Genomic DNA, 22,493 nt, shown 5'->3' with positions numbered 1-22,493 from the left:
ACTGTTTGCCCCTTGGATCGGACATGCGACCGTAAGGACCAGGCTAGTTATTTGCCATGGTCATGGAGAATTGGAGAGAGATGTTGGAGGCAGCCAGTGGCCTCCAGACCAGGCTGGAAGACAAACAGTAGAAATGCTGCCCACAACAGCTCTGCCACGCTGCCGGTGGCAGTCCCAGCATGCCTGGTAAGGGCAGGGGCTACCACATCCTCTGCTTCCAACATGGGAGCTGGGTGGCCGCAGGATATTAAATGGTCGCTCCAAGGGGGAAGAAGTTCAGCTGCAAGAAACTCTGTTCAAGGCAGCAGCAGAGCAAAGTGAAGCTCTCAGCCAAAGCAGTTGCCAAACAGCTGGTTGCTGCAGTAGAAGGTCCACCAGCCTGCCTGGGTGCTTCCAAGTCTCAGAACAGTGATGGGCTTTTCCAGAGATATGATCTACAGATGCTGCAGTATATATGGTCAGTGTTTTTGATGAAAATGTTTTCAGTTACTTTACAAATCCTCCTGCACCAGCCCTAACGACTGTGCCACGGGACAAGGTTGGAAGCAGAGGACTGGAGAACCACACCATACCAGAAGCCCATCACCTTTTGGTCTGACCCCTTTCCTGCTGGCACTCATTCTCACATCGAAGCTAATTACTGCCATTGTCCATCAGGGCTGAAACACCCCAGCAAAAATGAAGCAAGACCCAGGTTGTTTCCCTCTCCCACAGGGAATGTGAGGCTGCTGATGCCATGTGGGACCATCTCAAATTTATTTCCCTTCACTGCCCTGCCCATTTCATCACATTTTAACAGCAGAGGACATTCCCTCCTCTCCAGGCCAGACTGTAAGTGCAGAGATGCCAAAGCTCCTTGCAGATGTTCCTTCACACTTTCCCCACGAACTCTCTGTCTTCACACCTGCTGAGGGATGAGATGGAAACACCACAGAGCTGCTCCTCCCTACTCCTTGCTGAACTGATTCCTGCCAAAGACAGCTCTGCCTCATGTTCCCAGAGCAGTCCAGGGAGCCAAGGCCTGGCCTGATGCTACAGATGGGAAGGAGTTTCCACCAATATTCCCTCACAGCCCTGGCCAGCTGTCTGTTTCAGCAGAAAGCCCACCAGTCTGTCTTGCTGTCTCCCATCCTCTTAATTTAGATGTGTTTTTCCAAAGACATGACAACAGATGCCGTGTTATAGATGGTTAGTACTTTCCATTAAAATGTTTTAATTACTTTATAAATTTTCCTGCAAGAGCCCTGTCTAAACCAAGCATCCCTGAGATTTATTCACTTAATGAGCTTGCAAGGCAGAGCCACGCTGCCACGCTTTGGTTCTCAAGAGGGACTTTTGCAGTACCTCCCATCTCTCCTCTGCAGGGCACTGAATTGCAAGGGGGAAAGCATCATCAGCCTGCCCGTGCCAGGAGCACACTGTGGCAAAACAAGAAATGAAAACTCCTCGCCCCATGAATCCATTCCCGAGCCGCTTCTCCAACAACCATATGAGGATTAATCTCTTGTCACAACTGAACGAAAAGCTTTGGAAGTGAAACACTGCTGCTCAGACTTCTGCTCGGACAGTTCCCCATGGGGCTTACAGGACCAGCTGCTTCAGTTGAAACACCGGCCATCTACACCTGCTTGTCTCCAAAGTCCCCTAGCCGCCAAGCCCAGAGCTCACTCACCACACAGTTTGTCATCCCCGGCAGAAGCCAGCGAGGTGCTGTGATTTCCATCAGGAACGGGTCCATCCCAGCCCACCCCTTGCCTCCCGTCCTGCCGGAGGGGGTCAGCAGCACCCCGAGGGTCTCGGGCGGCCGCGGGCACAGGGAGATGGAGATTCTCCCGCAAGCATCGCTGAAACTAACGGCAGTCACACAGGGACAGTGGAGTGGAAACGGGACTAGCCGACAGTACCCCGGCCGCGCTGCGGGTAACCCAGCCGGAGCCGTGTCAAGTGGACGCAGCAGGCGGCACACGGGGGATGCGAACCCTCGGGGCAGGACGGCAGCTCCCCGGGCTGCGGAGGTCCGCTCCTCCCGCCGCTCCAGCGCGGGGCCAGGGCGGCGATGGCAGGCAGAGCCCGTCGGGCACAGCCCTTTAACCCAGGGTCCAGCGAAGTGCCTCGGGGCCGCACTGCCCGCGCCGCTCCACGGCCACCCCGGCTGCCCAGGAGGGCCCTTCCCTGGGACCGCTCCCGGCCACCCCCGCCCCGCCGTGTCCCCGGAGCGGTGCCTGGGCTGCTCTCGCCCTTCCCTCCTGCCCTGCCGCGGCCGGGCAGTGCCCTCCGGCCCCGCTGTGACTCCCGGGACGGGGAAGGCTCCCCGCCGCCCCCGCAGGCTGTCCCTCACCTGCGGGCCGGGAGCCGGGTGCCGGGTGCCGAGGCCGGCGCTCACGCCCGCCGCGCTGCCATGCCGCTGCCGCCGCCGCTTCCCCGCTCCGCCCCGCCGTGTCACTTCCTGAGTCCCCGCCCCGCCCCGGCACCGGCCCCACACCGGCGGGGCTGCCCGGGTTGGGGCCTCCGGCGCCGGGAGGTTTCTCCCCGTCGGGGCCGCTCTCGTTGTGGGAGGGTTTCTCCCGGCTCCGCGAGGGAAGGAACCCCGTTAATTCGAGCCTCGACGGGAACGGGGCACTTAAAGGGTGTGGAGGCAACAGGACAGTGGGGGCTGGAGCTGTAGTCGAAGGAGTCACTCGTGAGCTGGAAGAAGTCTACTCAGCACCATGGCACACGAGGCATATCCTGCTTCCCCGGGGTCCTCGCTGAGCCCCCGCCGCCCCTGCCAGCCCAGAGCTAAGGGGCCATCTCGGAGAGCCATGAGCCAAGGCGGGTGAGCAGAGCACCTCTTCCATGGCATCCCTCTACGCCATCGTTTCCCCCGGCAGGTCTGTAGTTTGATAGCTGAAGGGCATCAACCAAACCTCACCCTGCACAGAAAAGGAAACTGAGCCGTTTCAGCAACAGAACTTTATAAATGAGTTTCAGCAAACCTTTTTCTCAAAATGAGCAACAAATTACTTCCTTTGTCCATCTTCTCTCTCTGCTATTCACTGGGAATAAATGGCAGGATGGGGTCTTTGCTCCATTCTTGCCTTTTTCCTCTGCTCTGCACACCGCATCTTCTCATTTCAGTTGCCAATGTGTGAGAGGGACACTGCCACGCTTCCCAGACATCTGTCATTGGCATCATGAGTGGAAACCAAAGGAAAGGCATGGCTGAACTCCAGCATGCTATGGGAATTCCCACATTTGACATACCACTGACAGGAGGTTTTCATTGCTAAACCAAGCCTCCCCAAGCCATGGAGCCCCACTCCCAACATATGCGAAAAACATCAGTGTAGGTAAACCTGAAGAAAAATTCTTTCTCAACAAAACTGATGTCAAAGCTTGAGTTTGACCAGAGGATTTTGTCTTCCCTGTTCAAGACTATCTGGATGGTTTCCACCAGGACAACTTGCCCTCTCGGTGTCCCACAACAGAGAAGTAGTATCACATTGGGGATAAGCACAAAGACAAGCTACTCCTCACGGAACAAATACCTCACCCACTGCACATCCTGCATATGGCTGATGATGGTGTTCCACAGTGAAGGAAGACCCCCTACCAACAGGAAATCAGTGCCCTGGCCACTTCCATCACTGCTATATGTCTGAGGCAAGGCAATGCAGCATGATGAAAACAGGAAGGCAAAGAAAAGTTTGGGAAATAACCAAATATTGCACCAGGCCCCCTCTTTCTCCACAAGGAATCTGGAAGTGGCCCCAACTCCATCCCCAGAGAAAAGGAGGATTCAGTTCTCAGCGGGCAACTCTAGGGCCAAGCAGAATAAAATTTGCTAACTCCCCTCACTGGTTCCCAAATGCTCCCTGCACTTTGAAAGTGCCTGAGTCATCTTTGGGTTTTCACTACTTCACGGGCATACCAGCATGCAGACAGAGCTTAACTCATTGCTCAAACTCCAGGAAAATCAATACAGAGATCATTACTGCTTTGAAGTCAGACTCCCCAACCTGCTCCCCTTTCATCAGACCACCTCTGCCTTACAGATGAATGCAAGCCCCGCACGGAGACCCATCATTCATCCCAAATGTCTCTGTATTTCCCAAACATCTTCTCAGATTAGGAGATGATGAAGTCTTTCATCCCAAAGTTAGTCAAGTGTAGCAACCACTCAGTTTTTCAATTTTGTTTGCCTTCAGCTGGAACAAGAGAAGGAACAGCAGCTTAAGTATCCCTTCCAACCTTTGTTACACCTACCACTCACATCACCTATCAAAGGCATTTGCCCAGCAAAGGATACACAATGTCCTGATGTTTTATACACGTGATCCTCTGTCCCAGGAGACGATCCAGCAAGGTCTGAATGGTCCCTGACTGCACTGGCTCCACCTGGTAATGACTGCTCTGAATCTGAACAGTCAGAAGAAAGAATGACCAACTGTTCCAGAAAACTGTTGGGTTTGTTCCTTCATACTCCCTCCCTCATCTCCACACAGAGCAATGAAATCTTCAGACTTTGATCTGGGGGGTAATCAAGGGGCCGCCCAATCTGATGACATAGTTTAGGCAGTGGCTGGCATCACTCCCTTTCTGATTCCACTGTACACCCCTCGGGGCAGTAGGCCAAGGTAGCAGCTGCAGGATTCCTCTTCATCTTACTATAGCCTCCTCAAAAGGAAGTTTATGGCTCCCCATCAAAGGCTAAAGCAAACACCCAGGGATTCTCTTCCAATTTTCCTCAGCAGTCACTGCTTTCTTACCTGACAAAGGAAGTGGTGAAGAGCACAAGATGTGGCCTCAGGCAGTTCTGCTAAGTTGGCTTCTGCTGCCTCCTGAAGAATCTGGCTAATTTCTTTTTGAGAAATAATATTGCTGCTCTGATATCTCACAAACTTGAACAAAGAAAAAAATAGAGGCATTAAATAGTGAAAGACCCGCAGACTGCAACAGTGACTCATCGCCTGCAAAGACCTCTTCTATGTAATGGGATGCTGCAACACCCTAACCACAGGCCTGATTTTTATACCACCTCTAATAGAACCAGTGCAAGTATCTGTGTTTACAGTGCTCTCATTTATAGCCATATTTATTTTGGTTTAGGTTGGGAAGTAACTAAAATAAATCAGGTAACCTTTTAAAACTGAAATAAAGCAGCAAATACAGACCCATTGTATTTGGAGGGGGAAGGTTCGCATTAATAGCCCCTTCCTCTCATCCACTGCCAAGAGGGCTTTATCTTCAGTATTTCTGCTGGGCAGGACCACATTCCCCCTCTAGCCCACAGGCCCCACATACAGCAAGGTAGTATATTGTGCTAACTCCCTGCCCTGAAAAGTCATGTCTGTAAGGCTGAAGATGGGGAGACAAGCTGTGATGCCAAGCAGTCAGCTTGCTCCCTGACTGGTAACAGCAGTTGTATGTTCTCTGCAGGTTTCCTCTCTCCCCCCAGGGGTCCTAGATGTTATAAATAAATGCTACAAACACCAGAAGAACAGGAAGTACTCGCTAACAGAGTCAGTTTCTGCAGGGTGTGGAAGGGAAGTTCACTCGAAAGTATCATTATTAATATAGGTCACTAATATAGTGCCAGACAAAGCCACAGCAGTATCTGAGATTGGGTGTGTGTAGCAGGTTAAGTTCCAATAACTGACCCACATGCATTGTACCAACATACTGGGAAAAATGGAGAACAGCTTGCCCTTCTCCTGCTCACCAAAGTCATCAGCCTCAGAACTTCTGGCTGCAGAAAGGACTTCTGGCCCCCATTGAGTAGTGTGAAGAGCAGGAATCGGTGCCATGGCTGTGAAGCAACATGTAGAGCTGGGACAGAAGGAGAAGCCAATGAAAGACAGCTGTAAAATTGCCCAAGTGACAGGCTGAACCCAGCTAAGGACAATCTTCAATACTGACCCCAAGTTTTCTCTTCTAGACCCCATGCTGTGAAACACTAAGGGGATAGTTTGCTATGTTCTTATTTGCCTTTTAATCTCTCACTCTTAGGGCAAGTTTAGTCAAAAGGACAAAAGCTTAATAGCTTTTCAAAGCAGAAAATACATTTTGTCCATCTTTGTGCTGGTACAGGAAGAGAAACCTTCTCCTGGAGTGCATGTCATAAAATAGCAAGGGAATATCTTTATCTTGGGGTTTCAAAAATAATAACCTCTGGTTTTAATATGAGGACAACTCTCCTGACCTCAGTTTTTATTTAGCTGCAGAGTACCCTTTGGGGAATGAAGAAAGCCCTACAACAGAAGCTGCACAAACTGAGCTTGGATCTGCATCAGACAGCATACTGTGGGGACCAGCCAGGCTGATGGCAGCAATGCAAACAGTCAGTTTACTAAGGAACATACATGATAAACATGTATGAGGTAAGGCTCATAAGTCTGTGGTGGCATGAAGTCTCCCATTAAATGCTAAAATTAAAATTTTATTACCTTGTATTTACTGCAGGTTAGAAGTATGGGATAAACAACTACAACAGGTCAGCTGATATAACTTGTTATACCATGGCAACTCACGAGAGTGTTAGAAAGGCCTCTTTTCCACTGGCAGTCACATAACCTCCCTATTGCCACTACAAGAATCTTTTCTATAGGAAAACAACACTAAAAATAATGTAAAATATTTTTGGGGGTATTTTTTAGAAATAAGAAAGTACCAGCACTGAGCCTGCTCTGCACTTCTGGAAAAATCTCTGGACTGAGAGATGGTTTTAAAAAGCCTCAGATGAATCAACTCCTAGAGGCAGAGTCCAGGAAACACTCTTTCCAGTGTTCTTGCATTTTTCAGCCAAACCCAGCTATGACCCTCATTCGGCTTGGAATAAGGAGACTCCTCTTATTGCTGTTGTGAACTTCAGCACCACAGCAGCCAAAGTGACAGGTTCAGCTGTTGCTGAAGCAGCACTCCATTAGCTTAATCCCAAATCAGCAGAGTCTCCCCATAACATGCCACTTTTTTTTTTTTTTTTTTAACCCAGCCTTTTAATAGCCTCCTGTCAGCTACTGGCTGTCATTCATCTGCAGTATTACATCTTCATCCAACCGCTTCATCTCTCCCACCAGTGTCCCTTTTGTCTGGTGTCCATTCACTCCATCCCCTTCTCTCTTAGTGTTTAAATGACTGAAGTGAGCAGAGAACTTTCTGGTTTAAGAACAGAGCCAGCACCTGGACTTTGTGGCTTGAAGCTGACAATAAGAAGGGTCTATCCTTCCCCCTCAACTGTACAGTGCTGTCATATTATGTTATATTGCAAGCATGGTATATATCAGATCTGACATGGACTCTGGAAACCAAGGTTAGCACTCACCCCTGGAAATCTAGAATTTCTGTCTTCCATTCCCTAAGGCTGCCTAGTACCCTGTTCTCCCTTCCCTCGGGGCCAAACTGTGACCAACATTATCCTTGTAAGACACATCACGTTCAGATCCTCCCCCACTATATTTATGGTCTAAAGGTTTGATACAATTGGCCTGGAAGTAAAAGCCTATTCCTATGCTCCTTCCATTCCCAAACCTTTTACTCTTATGGGGGTGGAGAATGCCTTTTTACCTTCTGGAAAGCATCTCAGTGTCCAAAGCCAAAGTGAGGGCCCATGCCTCCAGGGGAGTCAGGCACTGTGATTTCACCCCACAAAGCACATGATTAACTTTAGGCATACAAATAATTTTTCATATTGGGCATAAACTCATTAAGCATCTGTTCCAGAGCGCTACTGGATAGAGATCAAAGAGCTCAAAATCACTGCAGGAGGGAAACCAGAAGAAGAAAGAGCAGGAAGACTTTACCAACATCTTGGTTCTTCACATACAGGTATTCCACTAAGGTTTCCAGGCAGGCAACCACAGCCTGAGAGAGAAGCAAGTCTTTCTGGAATACCAAAAAAAGAAAAAAAGAAGGAAAGAAAAAAAAAACCAAACCCAGTCAACAGCAATTGCAAGAGGAAAATTCATAAAGGGCAGGATCTGAAGATTATTCAGCACAGGAAACTAACACCTTTCATCTCCTTCACGGGATGCAATGTGCTCCAAATTATCTGTCACATCAAGGAGCCAGACAAAGGCATGACTACTTATTCTGAGACTAAAAAAATATTAAGTAACAGCCTCCAAAAAGTAAAGATAGGAGCCCAACATCGCTTAAGAGAGCTAAATGTAAACTGATGTATTACCCCAGGAGCACAGCATCACTTGAGCAAGTTAAATGTACGCTGATGCATTTACTACCCACAAAAGCACCTTGCTTTTGGTGGGTAGTGGAGAGACTTGGATTTGTTACACTTTTCCCATGTCTGTCCCTATGGACCTCTGCATCCCTGCAGAGCTGGAGATGGGAAAACAGAGACCATCATTAGTACACAGAATTTCAGCTACCCAGTTCAGCAGCAGGGAGCACCGCATAGCTTGATTTACCTTCTTTCTCACTGCACTACACTGCAGCAAGAACATTTTCCCTCCTCCTCATCACATGTCTGTAAGGGGTGGAAAATGCAGGCAGAAGGAAAAAAAACAGGCAGCCCCTTTGATTCTGCAATAGGGTGGTTTCTGCTCTGGTTAATGTTCCTGCTTGAAGCCCAACACTTGTGTTGTTCCAAAAGTCATATTTTATATACCTGCAACTGGACTTGCACCAAAAGGTTCTGCAGACTGACAACAAGTGAGAAGACCTGCTGTGTGGCAAGGGGGTGCAAGGCAGCATCCTGCAATGATGATGGCTGTGGTTGAGTAGTGCCTTGGGCCGTGTTTTGGCCAGCGATCACCAGCAGAGAGGAGGAGAAGTTCTGGCGCAGAGCAGCTCTCAGGAACTGCATGATGCTCACTAGACAGGGAGACGCTTATTAGTGTGTGTCAGTGTTTTCCTCTGCCCTGCCCTGTGTGTTGGTGCCTGTGCAATAGCATGGGAGAGGGTGAGGAGAGAAAATTTGAGCTTAAGAGCCCACCAGAGTTGTTTGGCAGCTGCTAACAGCTGCAAACAGGAATGGCAACATGAGTTCCCATGTTCATCTCCTCCCTTGAGACACTATCACAGTTCACACTCAGTTCCAGATGTCACTACCAACCTCCAAGGAAGATTTGTCCAAACACAGCAGAACTCCAGACAGTTCCCTTTTGCTCTTTCTTACCACCAGTTACATACTTATGGATCAGTTATGCCAAATGGACCAAAGATTCCAGATTCCCTCCAGCATCTCCACCATCCCATTCCATAGTCACCAGTTCTCCCTTGTTGCTTGTAGCATGGTACTAGTGGCTGCTTCCAGCCAAATCCCTGTAACAAATGCAAAATACCTAAGAGCAGGACTGGCTTCTTATTCCTGAAGATGACTGCATTGAGGACTTCTGTTAGGTCTAGAGAGAGTGTTTGGTGAACCTAGAGGAGAATTAAATAGAAGAGAAAAAAGGGTGCTGGTTTGGACCAGATAAAAATCTCCCTTACATATTTCCAGTCATTAGATGCTACCCCATGATGACCACTGAAAAACAAGGGAACAGCAACAGGATTTCAGGAGACTGACCCAGAAGGGAGAGTTACATCATCAGGCCCTCAAGTTTCACTCACCACCAGTTGCCAGTCCTGCACAGCTTCCAAACCGCAGTGTAACTTACTTGTCTGTCTCACTCTCATTACTCCCTGCAGGCCTTCTGGCATGTGGCTGTCAGACTGCTGAGCACATGAAGTAGCAGCCAGTCAGCAAGACTGACAAGCCAGGCAGACAAAAGTCATCAGTGGCAAGAAGCTGTCCCTGCCTGCTGGAGCTGGGAAGCCTGCAGAGAGCCCAGGGATAGGAACTGTGGCATGGGTGAAGGGAGGAGAGCAGGTTAGGGACATGGGAACTAGGGGAAACAGGAAAGGTCAGCTTGAGAGGGCAGTCTGCAACATGCTGTTTCCCTCACAGAGCAGCCATTGAGCAGCAGTGCCATGAAGCCTCAGAGACAGCCCTAGAAGGGTTCAAACTCTTCAGCAAGGCTGAGAGTTGGTATGGGAAGGCAGGCATAAGGGCTGCTGGGTTCACTCCTTCAATAGGAGAGCTAGGAGTAGCTGCTGCAATGTAGGGGCAGTGGTTACTCATCTGAGAACTGACAGGCCAAAGCCTTTGACAGCCTGCCATCCATGAGCCATGTTTATCCTCAGGCTTCTGCTAAAGCCAGTAGCAAGAGAGGCTTGGGTAGTTACTTCAAAAGGAAATATTTTCCCTTGTGTTGGCATTCGAAAGTGCTTCCCTCAAAGTTGTAATTCTATTATTAGCTGACAACTCCAGCTTAGCTCTCTTGTCGGACTGCAAAGCATCAGATACAATGACAGCTGCCCACATTCATAAGAGCTTGCTAATATTGAACACTTACTTACCAATAGTAGGTTTGGATTGTGACTGTTTCACTATTGATCATTTTAGTATCAAAAAAGCAGTTTACAACATGGGACCTGTGTCTTCCACCCCCAGTCTTTCCTTGAGAAAGGCCTTAAAGTACATTTTGCTCTGTCCCAAAGAGGAAAGTGATTTGGATCAGGAGGGCTGGGTATGCACTTTCACCCCCAGGATTTGTGCCCTTCTCTAACTCTTACATGATTCCTGTCTCAGCCTTCGGCAACATGCTAGCTTCCAGTCCTGCTGGAGAATAACTTGCAGCAGGAAATAACTTGTGGACAATAACAAAAGGGGAATCAAGGCAAACAGATTCCAGGCCAAAGCAAATGACTTTCTTGTGCTAATGAAGATATTATATATATATATAATATATACACACACACACACATATTTATTTTTAAGGTTTAGCCATGTGCTGACTCTGAACACTAGAGTGGTACTAACCTCAGTATTGTAGCGATGCTGATAAAGCAAAAGGGATGCAACCAACAGCCATCCAGAGCACAGCAAGGCATCTTCAGATGACAGGTAAGCAGGTCCAGAGGGCGGGGACCGCAACCAGGTGCATTCCAAAACCTTCTGCAGGAGTTCTAGCAAGGACACATTGGAGAGCAGCACAGCCACTGCTGCATAGGAGAAACATGATAAGAGAAGGTGATGGGATGGCATAGGTTAAACCAGCTTGACAAGCAGAAGAGAAGTGCAGAGCACACCCATGCTGCAGTGAGGCAGCCCCAGCTGCCACAGCTCATCAGAGTAAGGCTGTCCAGCTATGCTGGTATTCATCTCCCACAGCACCAGCAACTGCTTGGCCAGCTAATAAAATGATCAGCCTTCAGCTAACACAGCAGGAAGGCTGGTTAGAGCTGTTCTCTATTTTTGTCTAATTTTTTGAACTATGACAATACCAGGATATTTCAAACTAGGCACCAATGCCCCACTGCTGTGTTCTCTGAACAAGAAAAATACAGTGCTTCTGTCTTTCAGCAGCCAATTCTTGAATCATCAGAAGGCAGCAAAACCAAACCAAAACCCTCAACCTAAAAAAATGCATCCCAAATACAAAATGGTCTTTGTTAATTATAATGCTGCATCTGGATGGAGAAACATCCACCTTACCTGCTGAGACAGAATACAGTCTCTGATGGCCAAGTTACAACCTCAGTGAGATTAATTTAGCAATCAGTACAATCTTGCCTCACCTCTCTGTTGACTACAAGGTGTTGTCTGATGAAGGTTCCAGTACAGAAAATTCAAGGATGGCTGCAGGAGGCCAGTGTCCCTTGGCCTGCATTTCCCACAGAGATTACTGACTGGAAACAAAAGAACACGAATAACAAGGACACCAGCTTAACAGAGCACCTTCGAGCAAGAAGAAGTCAGATACTGGGGGGAGAATTCAGATGAGAAGTGAAAATAAAACAGAGCATGGTACAGACAAAGCAACAGATGACTGCCCTACAGTGTTTGCTTTAGATTGGACCATGCAGTGGAAGATGATAACAGAGAGGGGGGAATAGAAAAAGGTAAAATAAAGGGCATAAATCACATTAGGCAGGAATGAATCCAAGAGCAATGGACTTCAAGTTATCTGTTTCCAGTGTGAGCTTGATCCTAGTACTAGAACAAGCATAAACAGCCATGTGACTGTCTCTCATGGTGACCAGACTGGGGAATGGCATGGAGAGCTGTGCTCCTCCGCTCTCTCTAACTCTGCTTACACTAGGAGTAAAGTGTCATGTTTGTTGTAAACACCAAACACTTAGGAACAATGTTTAGTAAAAGTTAGGGAGAGAAATCCAGGACTACAGGTCTCAGCAAAACTGTCATAGGAGATCTTTTGAAGAGCATACAGTCTGAGTAAGCAATTCTCAAAAAACACACATCAACACACCTCTTCCATCTATGAGCTGGCTTCATATAGGCCTCATTAGAGGATAGCATCTTGCACACTCACCCCTGAAGTTAACATATCCTGGGGAGCCAAGGAGGGAATAAATGGGGTGGTTGGGGTAGGGAGAGAGTTGTGCTGCAAAATACAGAGCAGAAAGCAAGAGCAAAAGGAGCTTGTGACTACTGGCAGCATCTGAGCTCTGCTCTGAAATCACAGCAGCTAAAAATGCTGGTATAAAAAGGACATGGTTCTTCCACACCCCTCAGTTCCCCTGGCTAATGAACGTCTGAGAAACACTGCTTCCTTACAAGGCCAACGCAGGCAGCCTCAAGATATGAAACATTTAAAATCAAAGGGGATAGTCCTTCAAAGTCTGCTGGAGAGATCAGTTTGTCAGAGCAGGGAAGAGATAAAAGGATGGATCAGCTGAATTTCCTTCTAGTATCTTTTTTTTCATAGGCTGCATGAACCTCCAATAGCCAAGTAAGAAATCACCAAGTAAGGATCACCAGACAAGGCAGCAGGTCACACTATGGTTAACAAATACAGCCTTCTGTGTCTTTGGGGTGGACTGGGCAAGCTCTGCAGTTGGTAGGGAACTATATACTCTGCATTCACACTTCAAGGAAAGCCTAGTTTCACTAAGCTGCTGTTTCCTGGTAGCCGATTAACAGGACATGACTGTGACCTGAACCCCACAAGACTGTTATAGCAAGTGTGGACAGGGAAGGATGATTCAGGAAGCACATCAGCCATACTGTCATGAGCCAAATCAACAACAGTCACTGACCCTGAAATCATGTCATGGTCAGGGGAATACTTTGGCCACCTTGTGAGATTTCAGACAACAAATGTATTGTAAAAGTAAGAAGAGAACCTGGGTTTTGTTGACTGAACTAGTAACCAGGGCTCTTTACAATGCCCTGGCTATGAAAGTAACTCAAAGCAGCCATAGCCATAATGCAAAGTACATCTCACAAAGGACAAAGAGCCAGCTCCTAATCATCTTAAGGCAAGGAGAAGATGGGTGCATATACTCACCCTGGTGAAGTAGCTTGAAGTCTGTGCTGTCCAGCTCCCTCATGCCCTTGCTCCGCAGTTGCACCAGGAAAAGGAGGCTCAGCAAAACAGGCAGGTTACTGTTAGCTAAGAAGGGCACAGAAAGCTTAGGTTTTCAGTTAACTCTAAACTATTGTGCCTTAAAATGTGCCAGGAATTGTTAATTTTCTGGCTCGGGACTGAGGATGGGTTAGGGGAGGAAGTATTGCCCTTTTACACACATACACACAGAGCCCCAACTTCATTCTCATCTCTATGGTCCCCCCTGGATCAGGCCCCCTTTCTGCCACTGTGGGTTGGCCTGAGTTACACCTGGATCCTGCCAACATCATTCTAGGAACAACTAGAAAAGAAGGGGTAAAAGGACGCTAGGATCATATACACCTGTCGTGAACCATGTAGGGAGCATGGTCACCACACTTTCAAACTGATACCACTAATATGCTAGAAGCCATTAGCCCCTGTCTATCTGACCACCACTGGCAGCCCATGCTTTGACAGCAGCCCAGCTGTGCACCATTTGTTGTCCTTCATCTTATGAGACCAGAAAAATGCTGTCCATCCCATCCCACAGGGCAGAGCAGAGTCAATAATAAGTGAGAGCTCCACAGGTCTGTATGTGAGAATGGGGCTGCTTAGACCACCAACTCCCCAGGGCAACTCCCTCCCTATTATTCACTCTTTCACAGTGCTGTAAAGAGATAAAGATTTTATATTGTATGCAACCATACCTACAGCAAACAACTATCATCTCCAGAAAATGCTTTTACAAAAGCTTGGGAGTTTTCAGTTTTGAGGAGGAAACATTTACGAGTGTCTTTAATGTTCACATATTCTTGATGGAGTCCCACTGTTGGACCACCTTCTTGTCTAAGGGCAGGCTACTGTTTGAAAAGGGATGCAGATCCCCTGGACTTAACTACCTCAGACCTCACAGAGAGCTGCCTGTGTGCTGCGAGACAAGGAAGTCTGTCTCCAGAGTACATCTGGTGTTTGACTTCCTGGATGGACCTGCCAGGAACTCAGTTAACAAGCTCAAAATGCAGTATGAAGATAAGCTGGGGATATTAGTGGCAGCAAAAGGGCTCAAAGCTTGCAAAAGCTTCTCTAGCCCAGTGTCCTATCTCCATCACCAGTAGTTTGGAGAATTAGGTCTGACTCCTGCAATAGTAAATGGACAATCTCCCTCCCCGCAGCCCCTGGCATCCCTAGATCAGCAACAGAGGGACACCACAAGTCCAAATGGGCACAATTTCAAACACAATCAGATCTAGCAGATGCCAACATTGCTTTCTTTATCCCTAATCTTGTAGCCTTAAGCTTTCAACCCCTCCCTCTTCTCCAGTTTACTGACTTGGCCTGAGGTAAAGCAAAACTACTTCCCCTCTTATTGTCTCCATCCCAAATGCTACACAGCAAAACACCTGAAACAGAGCAGGGCAGTTAAAAGTGTCGGTGGCCCCCTCAGGAACAAAAAAAAGCTGTGCTGGGTCCCTAACTTAAGGGGTCAAGGACATCCTAGCACTGCTCCCTCCCTCAGTTCAAGCTCATAGGCTGCTTTGCACAGCACCTTTCATAGTGGGATAACAATTCCAACGCCACAGCCAGGGCTAGTAAGAAAACAGGGATTTCCCCCAGTCACAGCCTTGTTCTCGTTGAGAGGTTTAACAGAATTATGAGATTTGGTGATACCACAGTCCCCGTTTGGGGATCAACATCATGAATGAGTCAAACAACCCCTGCTCCTGGTCTTTCTGTCCTGAGAACTGTGTACACTCAGGCACAACAAGCTGTTTTGCACAGTGAAGAGGCAAAAAAGAGAATGTCTTTCAGTCACCAGCTGAGCCCCTATTCAAGCTGGAAGATTTACCAGCACAGCTCTCCATTTGAACACTGATGGCAGTATATGAGAACCCTGCCTTGGTTTAACAATCACAGTTTGAAACCAGAACAACATAAATTAGAAAAAAAGACTCTCACTTCAAAACTAATCTCTGAAAGAGGAAAGTAAATCAGTACAGTTCTGTTTGTAAATTTCCTCATGCAGATAAGTACTGAAGCTACATCAGCACTTCAAAACCACTTTATCCCAGACTGTGTCCCTTCAGCCACCTACTCTGCTAGTTGATCTTACAGCAAGACCAAGTCACAGAGGTGGGGTCACCTTGTAGGGTGGCCGAGCTGCTCTCTACCAACAGCTGCTGCAGAATCTGTAGGAATCGGCTCCGGAGGAGGTCACAGACAAGGACATCCTCATTTCTTTCCAGGAAGGTTCTTAGAGTCATCAACATCTTCCAAGCCACTTTCACAGGGCTTGAGCAGACCAGGTCCTGCGAGGAAAGAAATACACACGTTACCTTTCTACCCTGATTAGGCAAAAGTCACTGCTATTTAATACCATTATGCTAATCCAATGCCTTGGGAAACAGCCTAATAAAGCACCATTCAGATTAAGTATGTCCTGATGAAATAGAAAACTGAATATGAGAAGGACTTATGTCTGTTAGGCACCTTTGAGTAATATCCCATTTAAAGAATGTATTTAGCTATGTAATTATAGGGGTAATACGCATTTAAGGTGAAGTTGTGGGACAAGTGGCCACTGATGGGGAGGGGTGACAGGGCAGGTGAGAGTGGTGTAAGTGAGAGACAGCCTCTAAGCAGCCATCAGGACATGGATTCTGTTACGATTACATACATTAACAGAGCTCATTACACCAGCTAAAGGGAAACACTAGTCTGTTACTTTAAGGCCCTTTTCTCTCCTGCATTGATTAATTTTCCCTGTCTCAAGATTTTTATTTTTTAAGAGCAACAAAACATGTTATTTGCAGTCCTGAAAACTCAAGAGTACTGCAAAAATCTCTGACAAGACTCTCCGGTAAAAACAAAACAAAATTAAACCCCCAAACAAACAGAAAGGTGTGCTTTCAAGACCTTCTCTCAAAGTTCTTGTTCCTCATACCCTTCTCATCTATCAATAACAAAGCATTGCTCCCAAATTAGCAAAATAGTTTTTTGAAAGGCTGGCACAGAAGAATCTGGAGCACCCAGCTGTGTATCTGGATAGAGAATGGAACAGGGTTTTTCATGGCATACCTCAGCAGGACCCTTCAGATCCCTTCCCAGCCAACTCTTAGAAGATCCCTTCCTATCACAGTGGATGGATGACATAGAACAAGATAACACACACGCAGTCCCATTTTCCTTATCAGGCTTCCTTGGCAAGTAGAAGTCTATGTATACACACATGGCCCCTTCTATCAACATCTTTGGCTTCATAACATCACTGAGGGCTTTAAGAACCAAAACCCCCATAAAACACGGCCAGGATAGCAGCCTGTCCTTGTGAAAGTCACATACCAGTAAAATAAGCAAAATGCTGGAATTGCTCTTCAGAATGGGAATTAATGGGCTATCACTGTTCAGCTGATCAGATGTGTCAAAATCAGGTTCTTCGGCCTCAGTTTGCTTGCAGTCTCCCCAGGAAAACCAGAGTTGGAGGACTTGGTGTCCAAATCTCCCCATAAGTTCAGGGTAGTGCAGGAAGAATTTCAGCAGGAGAGTACAATGGACATAGACCAAGCTCAGATCCGGAAGATTATCCAGGATCCTTCTTATGGTACACAACGACCTCTGGTAAGTGTGTGAGAGGGAAAGGAGGAGAGGGAGAGAGAACAAAATAATCACTAGATACTGAATATCAAACAGCTGAAATGATGAGAATTTACTGCGAGAAACAGTCACACGGCCTTTTAAGTAGACAATCAAATGTATCAGTTAAACATCATTTTGTGAAGCCCATTTGCATCACAAAGGCTAAGAAACTTGTAGGCTTTATACAGAGCTCAAAGCTGTGCAGCAGCAAAGAGTCATATGGGAACACTAGAAAGCCTGCTGCAGAGGCTGGAGATGTGTTCAGGAGATCGAAGCTATGAAATTTATTATATTCTGTATGTGAATTCACAGCCTATCCAACGCATTTACACTTCCCACACATACGCAAGTTTATTCCATCAAATCTATATTCCCCTGTGGGTTTTCATGGTTAACTTTCCAGAGTGTAGATGCACTGCACGCTCTTCACTCATTCACCACTCACCACCTATTGCAAAATACTTTCTGCAAGAGGGTTGATGGGAGTGGGGAGAAACCTTAGTTTCAAAAAATGGTTCCAAGAGGTAGGAATGAAATCTTTTACCAAGTCCAGGGCTTTGCCTTTATCCTGACAGACAGCAAGAAGGTAAAGTGCAGCTCTGAGTATGTATGGAGGAGGACAGTCTCCACGGTCCTGTGCTGAGAGGAGGAAATTTCTTATGGCTAGAAATAATTCTGCATCTGGAACAAACCTGCATTCAAGGAGATTGGAGTGGAAACAATAACATCAGATATGCTTTGCCCACCAATACATGATATGTAATGGCCACAAAACCACTTGCCTTGTATACTCTTGGCTCACCTGTCCCCAAGGGTGTAGGCAAAGTATAAGAGTAGTATGAAGCAGTGTTGGTGGCTGCAAAGAGACTGATCCAAAGAGAAAGGCTCAGGAGTTTCAGACAGGAGGAGAAGGCTTTCGGCAATGGTGTAGTTTAACTGAGGCAGACCCTTCTGCAGGAGCGCAGACATCTCTTGCTCTAGAAATCAAATCAGTATGAGCAGGCAGGCAGTGATGAGGAATGTCTATGACAAAGAAGTGTCTACAACAACCTACTACTCCACAGTCTGCATACAGTAAGCACACCTCTATGATTTGGCATCGATAGTGGCGTGAGACCTGATTTAATGGAGGAAATGGAAAATTTAAGGATGAAAAGACACTTCTGTTTGAGGGTCCCAGTTCTTTGCTGAGGCTGCCTGTATGGTGACCAACCACTGCCAGTGGGAAAAGTTGCTTTTGTGATGTGGAAACTTTCATCTCATTCATTTTGGACTTAACTATTATGGAAAGTTGCAGTGTAGACAGGAGAGCTTTACAGAGTATACCAGAGGGGAAAAAATTACCTTAATCTGCAGATATGGGTGACTGTGTGGCAAGTAATTTCATTTCAATTAAGCCATGCACAGCTGTGCTAATAAATGTCACCATGTAAACAAAATCATAGGCAGATGAAACACATTCTTTCAGGCAGGGTTCCAAACTCTTCAAAAGGCATTCTGACTGTTACCTCCTTGCTGCACCAGCTTAAAAACAAGCTAGGGAAAAATTTCTCTAAATTGAGCTATGTGTGTTCTCCCTTCCCTCTTCCCTTGTCCTTTTCTAAATTTTTTTTGCACCTATTGCCTAAACAGAAGGTGGCAGGGCCTTAAACTACATAAAGCAATTTTACTCTTTCCCCAAACTTGCCCTCCTGAGATGTTCTCCTTTTCTCTGTGGCAGAGTAAAGGTTCAGGCACAAGTTGCAGAGGAAGCTGGAACAGGTCTGATTCAGGATAGGATTACTGTGAAGAAGAGCAGAAAGATACAGAGAAGGAGGCTGGAAACATCCTCTTCCTACTTCTAATATCACACACTGTCTGCCAGACCTCATTTTACTGAATTATCACACACAAGCACCTGCCCCATCACAAGAAGACTCAAGGAGGCAGCCTAGGCTTCCAGGAAAATGATGAGTTCCCAAAGGACAGTCAGGTCACCAATGTGGCAGGTGCATGCAGTGACATCAGTGAAGGAGTTCACGGATCTTGGGCCAATATGAATGCAGCAGGGTACTCTCACAATCACCCTGCCTGGTATACATGGGGAGTCCTGTAAGGGCAGGACCCCTAACACTGCAGAGAATGGGAGGTGTTTAAGGGTAGCTCCCAATACATGATTCCACTGGCAAATACCAGTTAGATTTTGTAGCAATGGTGTTTCCAGGGAAGAACACTGAAGAATGATAAAATATTAACTAAAAGGGTGAGAACAGCTCTACTTCCAGGTATTTCTCTCTCTCCAAAGATTTCCTTGTAGAACACGACATAACCAAACAACACCCGTAACACGCCATCCTTGGCACCCCCCACTACTGTATTCAGAGGCCTAGATCACTTCCACCACACAGGCACAAATGTCCCCACTCTAAGTTCCACAGTAGTAACCCGGCCTAGGAGTGCTGTGTGTTTTGTTTACTTTTTAGTGAGATACAGTCACAGGAAAGAGGAGGTAAAACATCTCTGCAGACCTACAGAGCATCTCCCCAAGTACTCCTCAACTTAGAAATCATAGCCTCCACTACAGGAGATGCTTTGCAATGCCTGCTATTGAAGTCTTCCTCCTCCCTCCCATTTCTTATACATTATCACACCATGAGGAACACACCAATAGTGGTAGTATGTGCCTAGGAAGCCAGAGCTCAGATGGAACTGGTGCTACTGATACTTCTTTTCAAAACACCCACTGATCTGACTACTCCAAAGTCAGGTTGCTTTATCTCTGTCTGTGCAACTCACGACGGAGCACAGAATTCTCACAACGCCACGTAAATCCATCCGCCCCCTACCCAACTGCTTCTCCCTTCTCCCACATCCAGCTTTTCCATTGTCAGTTACCATTTACATTTTGCAGTAAGATACAACCACTCTTGAGTCTTTCAGCCTCCTGTCTTGCCAATTCAGGTGCATTAGATAAGGCATGATCTGCTTTCCCATCTGGAAATTGTGGACTCCCTCACAATACACACAATACCTTTGTACAGAGCAAAATCTGGCCTTCAGCTCCAGTGTCAGTCGGATGAAGGAGGAGGATGCTAGACAGAAAACGAGACAGAAATGTCAAAGGAGCACAGAACATGTAGGATAAGGGAAAAGAGTAGGCAGGTCCCATAACCATCCCCACACAAGCCTGGTAAACAGGGCAGGCCATCTCAATAAGAATACATATGTTAGGCTTTCTCTCAGAAAGCAAACTACTTCGAGGTTGGGCTGGAGGGAAATATCTGAGATTCATTTGTTTTCTCAGGAGAAGTGAAGATTTGCCAACTTCACATGTTTAGAACAGAGGAATTGTCTACATCAGCTCTCTGATGTGTGAAGAATAAGGAATACACAGAGCAAATAGGATTTCTACATAGTAAAATCCCACCAACAATTCCAACATAATCCCTGTCTACAGGAACAGCCAATTCTGAATATTCCAGAGGGATGGGTAAAGCTGACACAACACACTTATCCAAAATAAAACCTGTCCCATCATCATTGCTAGACCAAATAACATTTTCATCCTGCTGAACATGACTGTGCACTCTATTCTTACTCATATAAACATGTAATATAATCCTCCACATAAAATCATGTTAAGCTCGTTGCCCCAGTAATATGCAACAGCAGCAAGTTCCATCAGTTAAGTTGAGAGCACAGAGAACATGATCCCACACTACCCTCATACCCAGCTTTTTGGAGAACTTATTCCGCATGTTTGGCACCACTGTAAAGAGGATATTAAGTGTTGAGATGAAAACCTCCACCACTGACAGACTGACAGCCCTTTGCAGGTAGCTCTGTGGAGAGATGAAAAGATTGGGTGCATAAACAGTGAAAGCAGCAGCTTCCTTCTGGCCTCCTGCCTGCCCAGAAAGTTAGATTTCTAAATCCAAACAAATGGAGTAACAGTTCTTTTACCAAAATGTCTGGCAGCAAGTACACAGGCTCATAGAGCACTTTGAATGCAACTGACACTCCCCTCTGCCAATGATATGAGCTGCACTAACACTGCAAGACATTACACCAGACAAGAAACTTCTTCCAGATTCCAGCTGGCAACCAGTTAGGCCTTAATCCACAGTGACTAACATTACTGCCCACATTGCCCTGGAAGTAACTGCTCTTACGGTCAGATGGTTAATTCTCCAGCATGGCATACAACACAGGACATATATTGAAGTTCAGCTGACTTCAGTTACACTTAACACTTGTGCTTCAGTGTTTCATTGAGCAGTGGCAAACATAGGCATTTCAGCTTTCTACAAAGTCCACCCCTACACTGTTTAGAACAGAATGACTCAACTCACTCTTGTAGCAGGTCACTGGACAATTTTCTCACAGTCCATTAATTTTTATGCAAGTTCAATAAGCAAGAAACAGCTTACTGACTCCAGCTTTGCCAAACTGGACATGCACCGCACCCTCACATCGGGGAGGAGAACAGCAATGCCACTGCATTTGTCTACCAAGAGATTGGTTAAGAAAACACCAATCAAAACATTCCCAACAACTGCAAGGATCCATACGCCTGAATCTGTAGCAAAGCACAAGCAAAATTTACTAAACATTAGGAACCCCAACCATAGTTCCACTGTTTTGACAATTCTGCTTGAAGTGTCTTAGGGACAGGCCTGTATGGAGCAGTAAAGCACACATGACTCTCCACTGCTATTTTCTAAATCATGTCCCTGGCCTTAGTGAAGCACAGTGCTTAGTACTGCCCTTGCTGTGCAGACTGGGCAGCCTCATCAGTACCTTCCGGAAAGAAGCGTGAAAATGAAATTGCAGATGCAAAACACAGCTGCTCTCTGGGACACAGGCAAGTTTTGGAAAAGTGGCAGAATGGGAAACAACAGTTCAGGCACTCTTCATTTTCTGCAACATCCAGAGCTGCCATGGATCAGATAGCATGGTAGGTAGGTTATGGGGATTGCACAGTCTGAAGAAAGACACTGCCATCTACATGGAAGCTTCATGAAATTCTCCACCCTCTGAGACCAAACATTTCCTTTTTGCATGAACTCTATATTTCCACATTTGGCTCTAGAGAGGTTATAAATGCCACAGCTGTTCTTGGTTTACTCTACATTTTCTCTTCCCAAAAAACCATTTGTCCAACCCATTCTTAGGGCTTGAAAGCACCTTTCCAGGTACACAAGGAACACACCGAGTTCAAAAGAAACCCTACCATGACCATGGGGATGCAGAGACTGTCACAAATCCTCAACAGGAACTCAGAGAACTTGCTCAGCGTGTCCTTGCTCTCAGAGTTGGGGGCAGTGAAAGCGTTCTCCTGGGCCATGAAGTCACCCTGGAATTCCACTGCTAATCTACAAACACAAAGTGGACAACAGAGGAGAGAGGAATTCTCCTCACTCTGCAAAGGAAGTCAGAAGATACTAAATTTCCATCACAACTTTCACCATCAAGGACTCACAAACACTCAATAGGTTGGAAACACAGGAATCTGGCAATCACACAGAGTTGCCTCTTGAGTGAAGC

At 46.6% G+C, this 22,493-nt stretch overlaps 1 protein-coding gene across 8 annotated transcripts in view; it reads right to left on the bottom strand.

The window, feature by feature from the left end:
* The window catches only part of LOC135415119 (coiled-coil domain-containing protein 134-like), a 51,720-nt gene that overhangs the window by 5,539 nt on the left and 23,688 nt on the right, over positions 1-22,493 (bottom strand). For 2 of the 8 annotated variants that reach the window (XM_064656689.1, XM_064656684.1), the window contains 16 exons: positions 22,180-22,321; positions 20,677-20,788; positions 19,978-20,038; positions 18,655-18,749; positions 17,770-17,944; positions 17,512-17,659; positions 16,674-16,946; positions 15,475-15,640; positions 13,293-13,397; positions 11,560-11,670; positions 10,802-10,983; positions 9,279-9,360; positions 8,603-8,808; positions 7,779-7,860; positions 5,663-5,808; positions 4,749-4,880 (listed from right to left, as the gene is read on the bottom strand). In XM_064656689.1, the coding sequence (XP_064512759.1) occupies positions 4,749-4,880; positions 5,663-5,808; positions 7,779-7,860; positions 8,603-8,808; positions 9,279-9,360; positions 10,802-10,983; positions 11,560-11,670; positions 13,293-13,397; positions 15,475-15,640; positions 16,674-16,946; positions 17,512-17,659; positions 17,770-17,944; positions 18,655-18,749; positions 19,978-20,038; positions 20,677-20,788; positions 22,180-22,321 (2,218 nt within the window). Of the gene's footprint in view, positions 1-1,672; positions 1,799-2,338; positions 2,443-2,937; positions 3,160-4,288; positions 4,399-4,748; positions 4,881-5,662; positions 5,809-7,778; positions 7,861-8,602; positions 8,809-9,278; positions 9,361-10,801; positions 10,984-11,559; positions 11,671-13,292; positions 13,398-15,474; positions 15,641-16,673; positions 16,947-17,511; positions 17,660-17,769; positions 17,945-18,654; positions 18,750-19,977; positions 20,039-20,676; positions 20,789-22,179; positions 22,322-22,493 lie in introns of those variants that run through there. The other 6 variants (XM_064656686.1, XM_064656687.1, XM_064656685.1 and 3 more) reach the window with 6 other exon arrangements.

This window comes from Pseudopipra pipra, chromosome 5, assembly GCF_036250125.1.
Source record: "Pseudopipra pipra isolate bDixPip1 chromosome 5, bDixPip1.hap1, whole genome shotgun sequence".
Lineage (NCBI taxonomy): Eukaryota > Metazoa > Chordata > Aves > Passeriformes > Pipridae > Pseudopipra > Pseudopipra pipra.
This window is presented reverse-complemented; position numbering and strand designations above follow the sequence as displayed.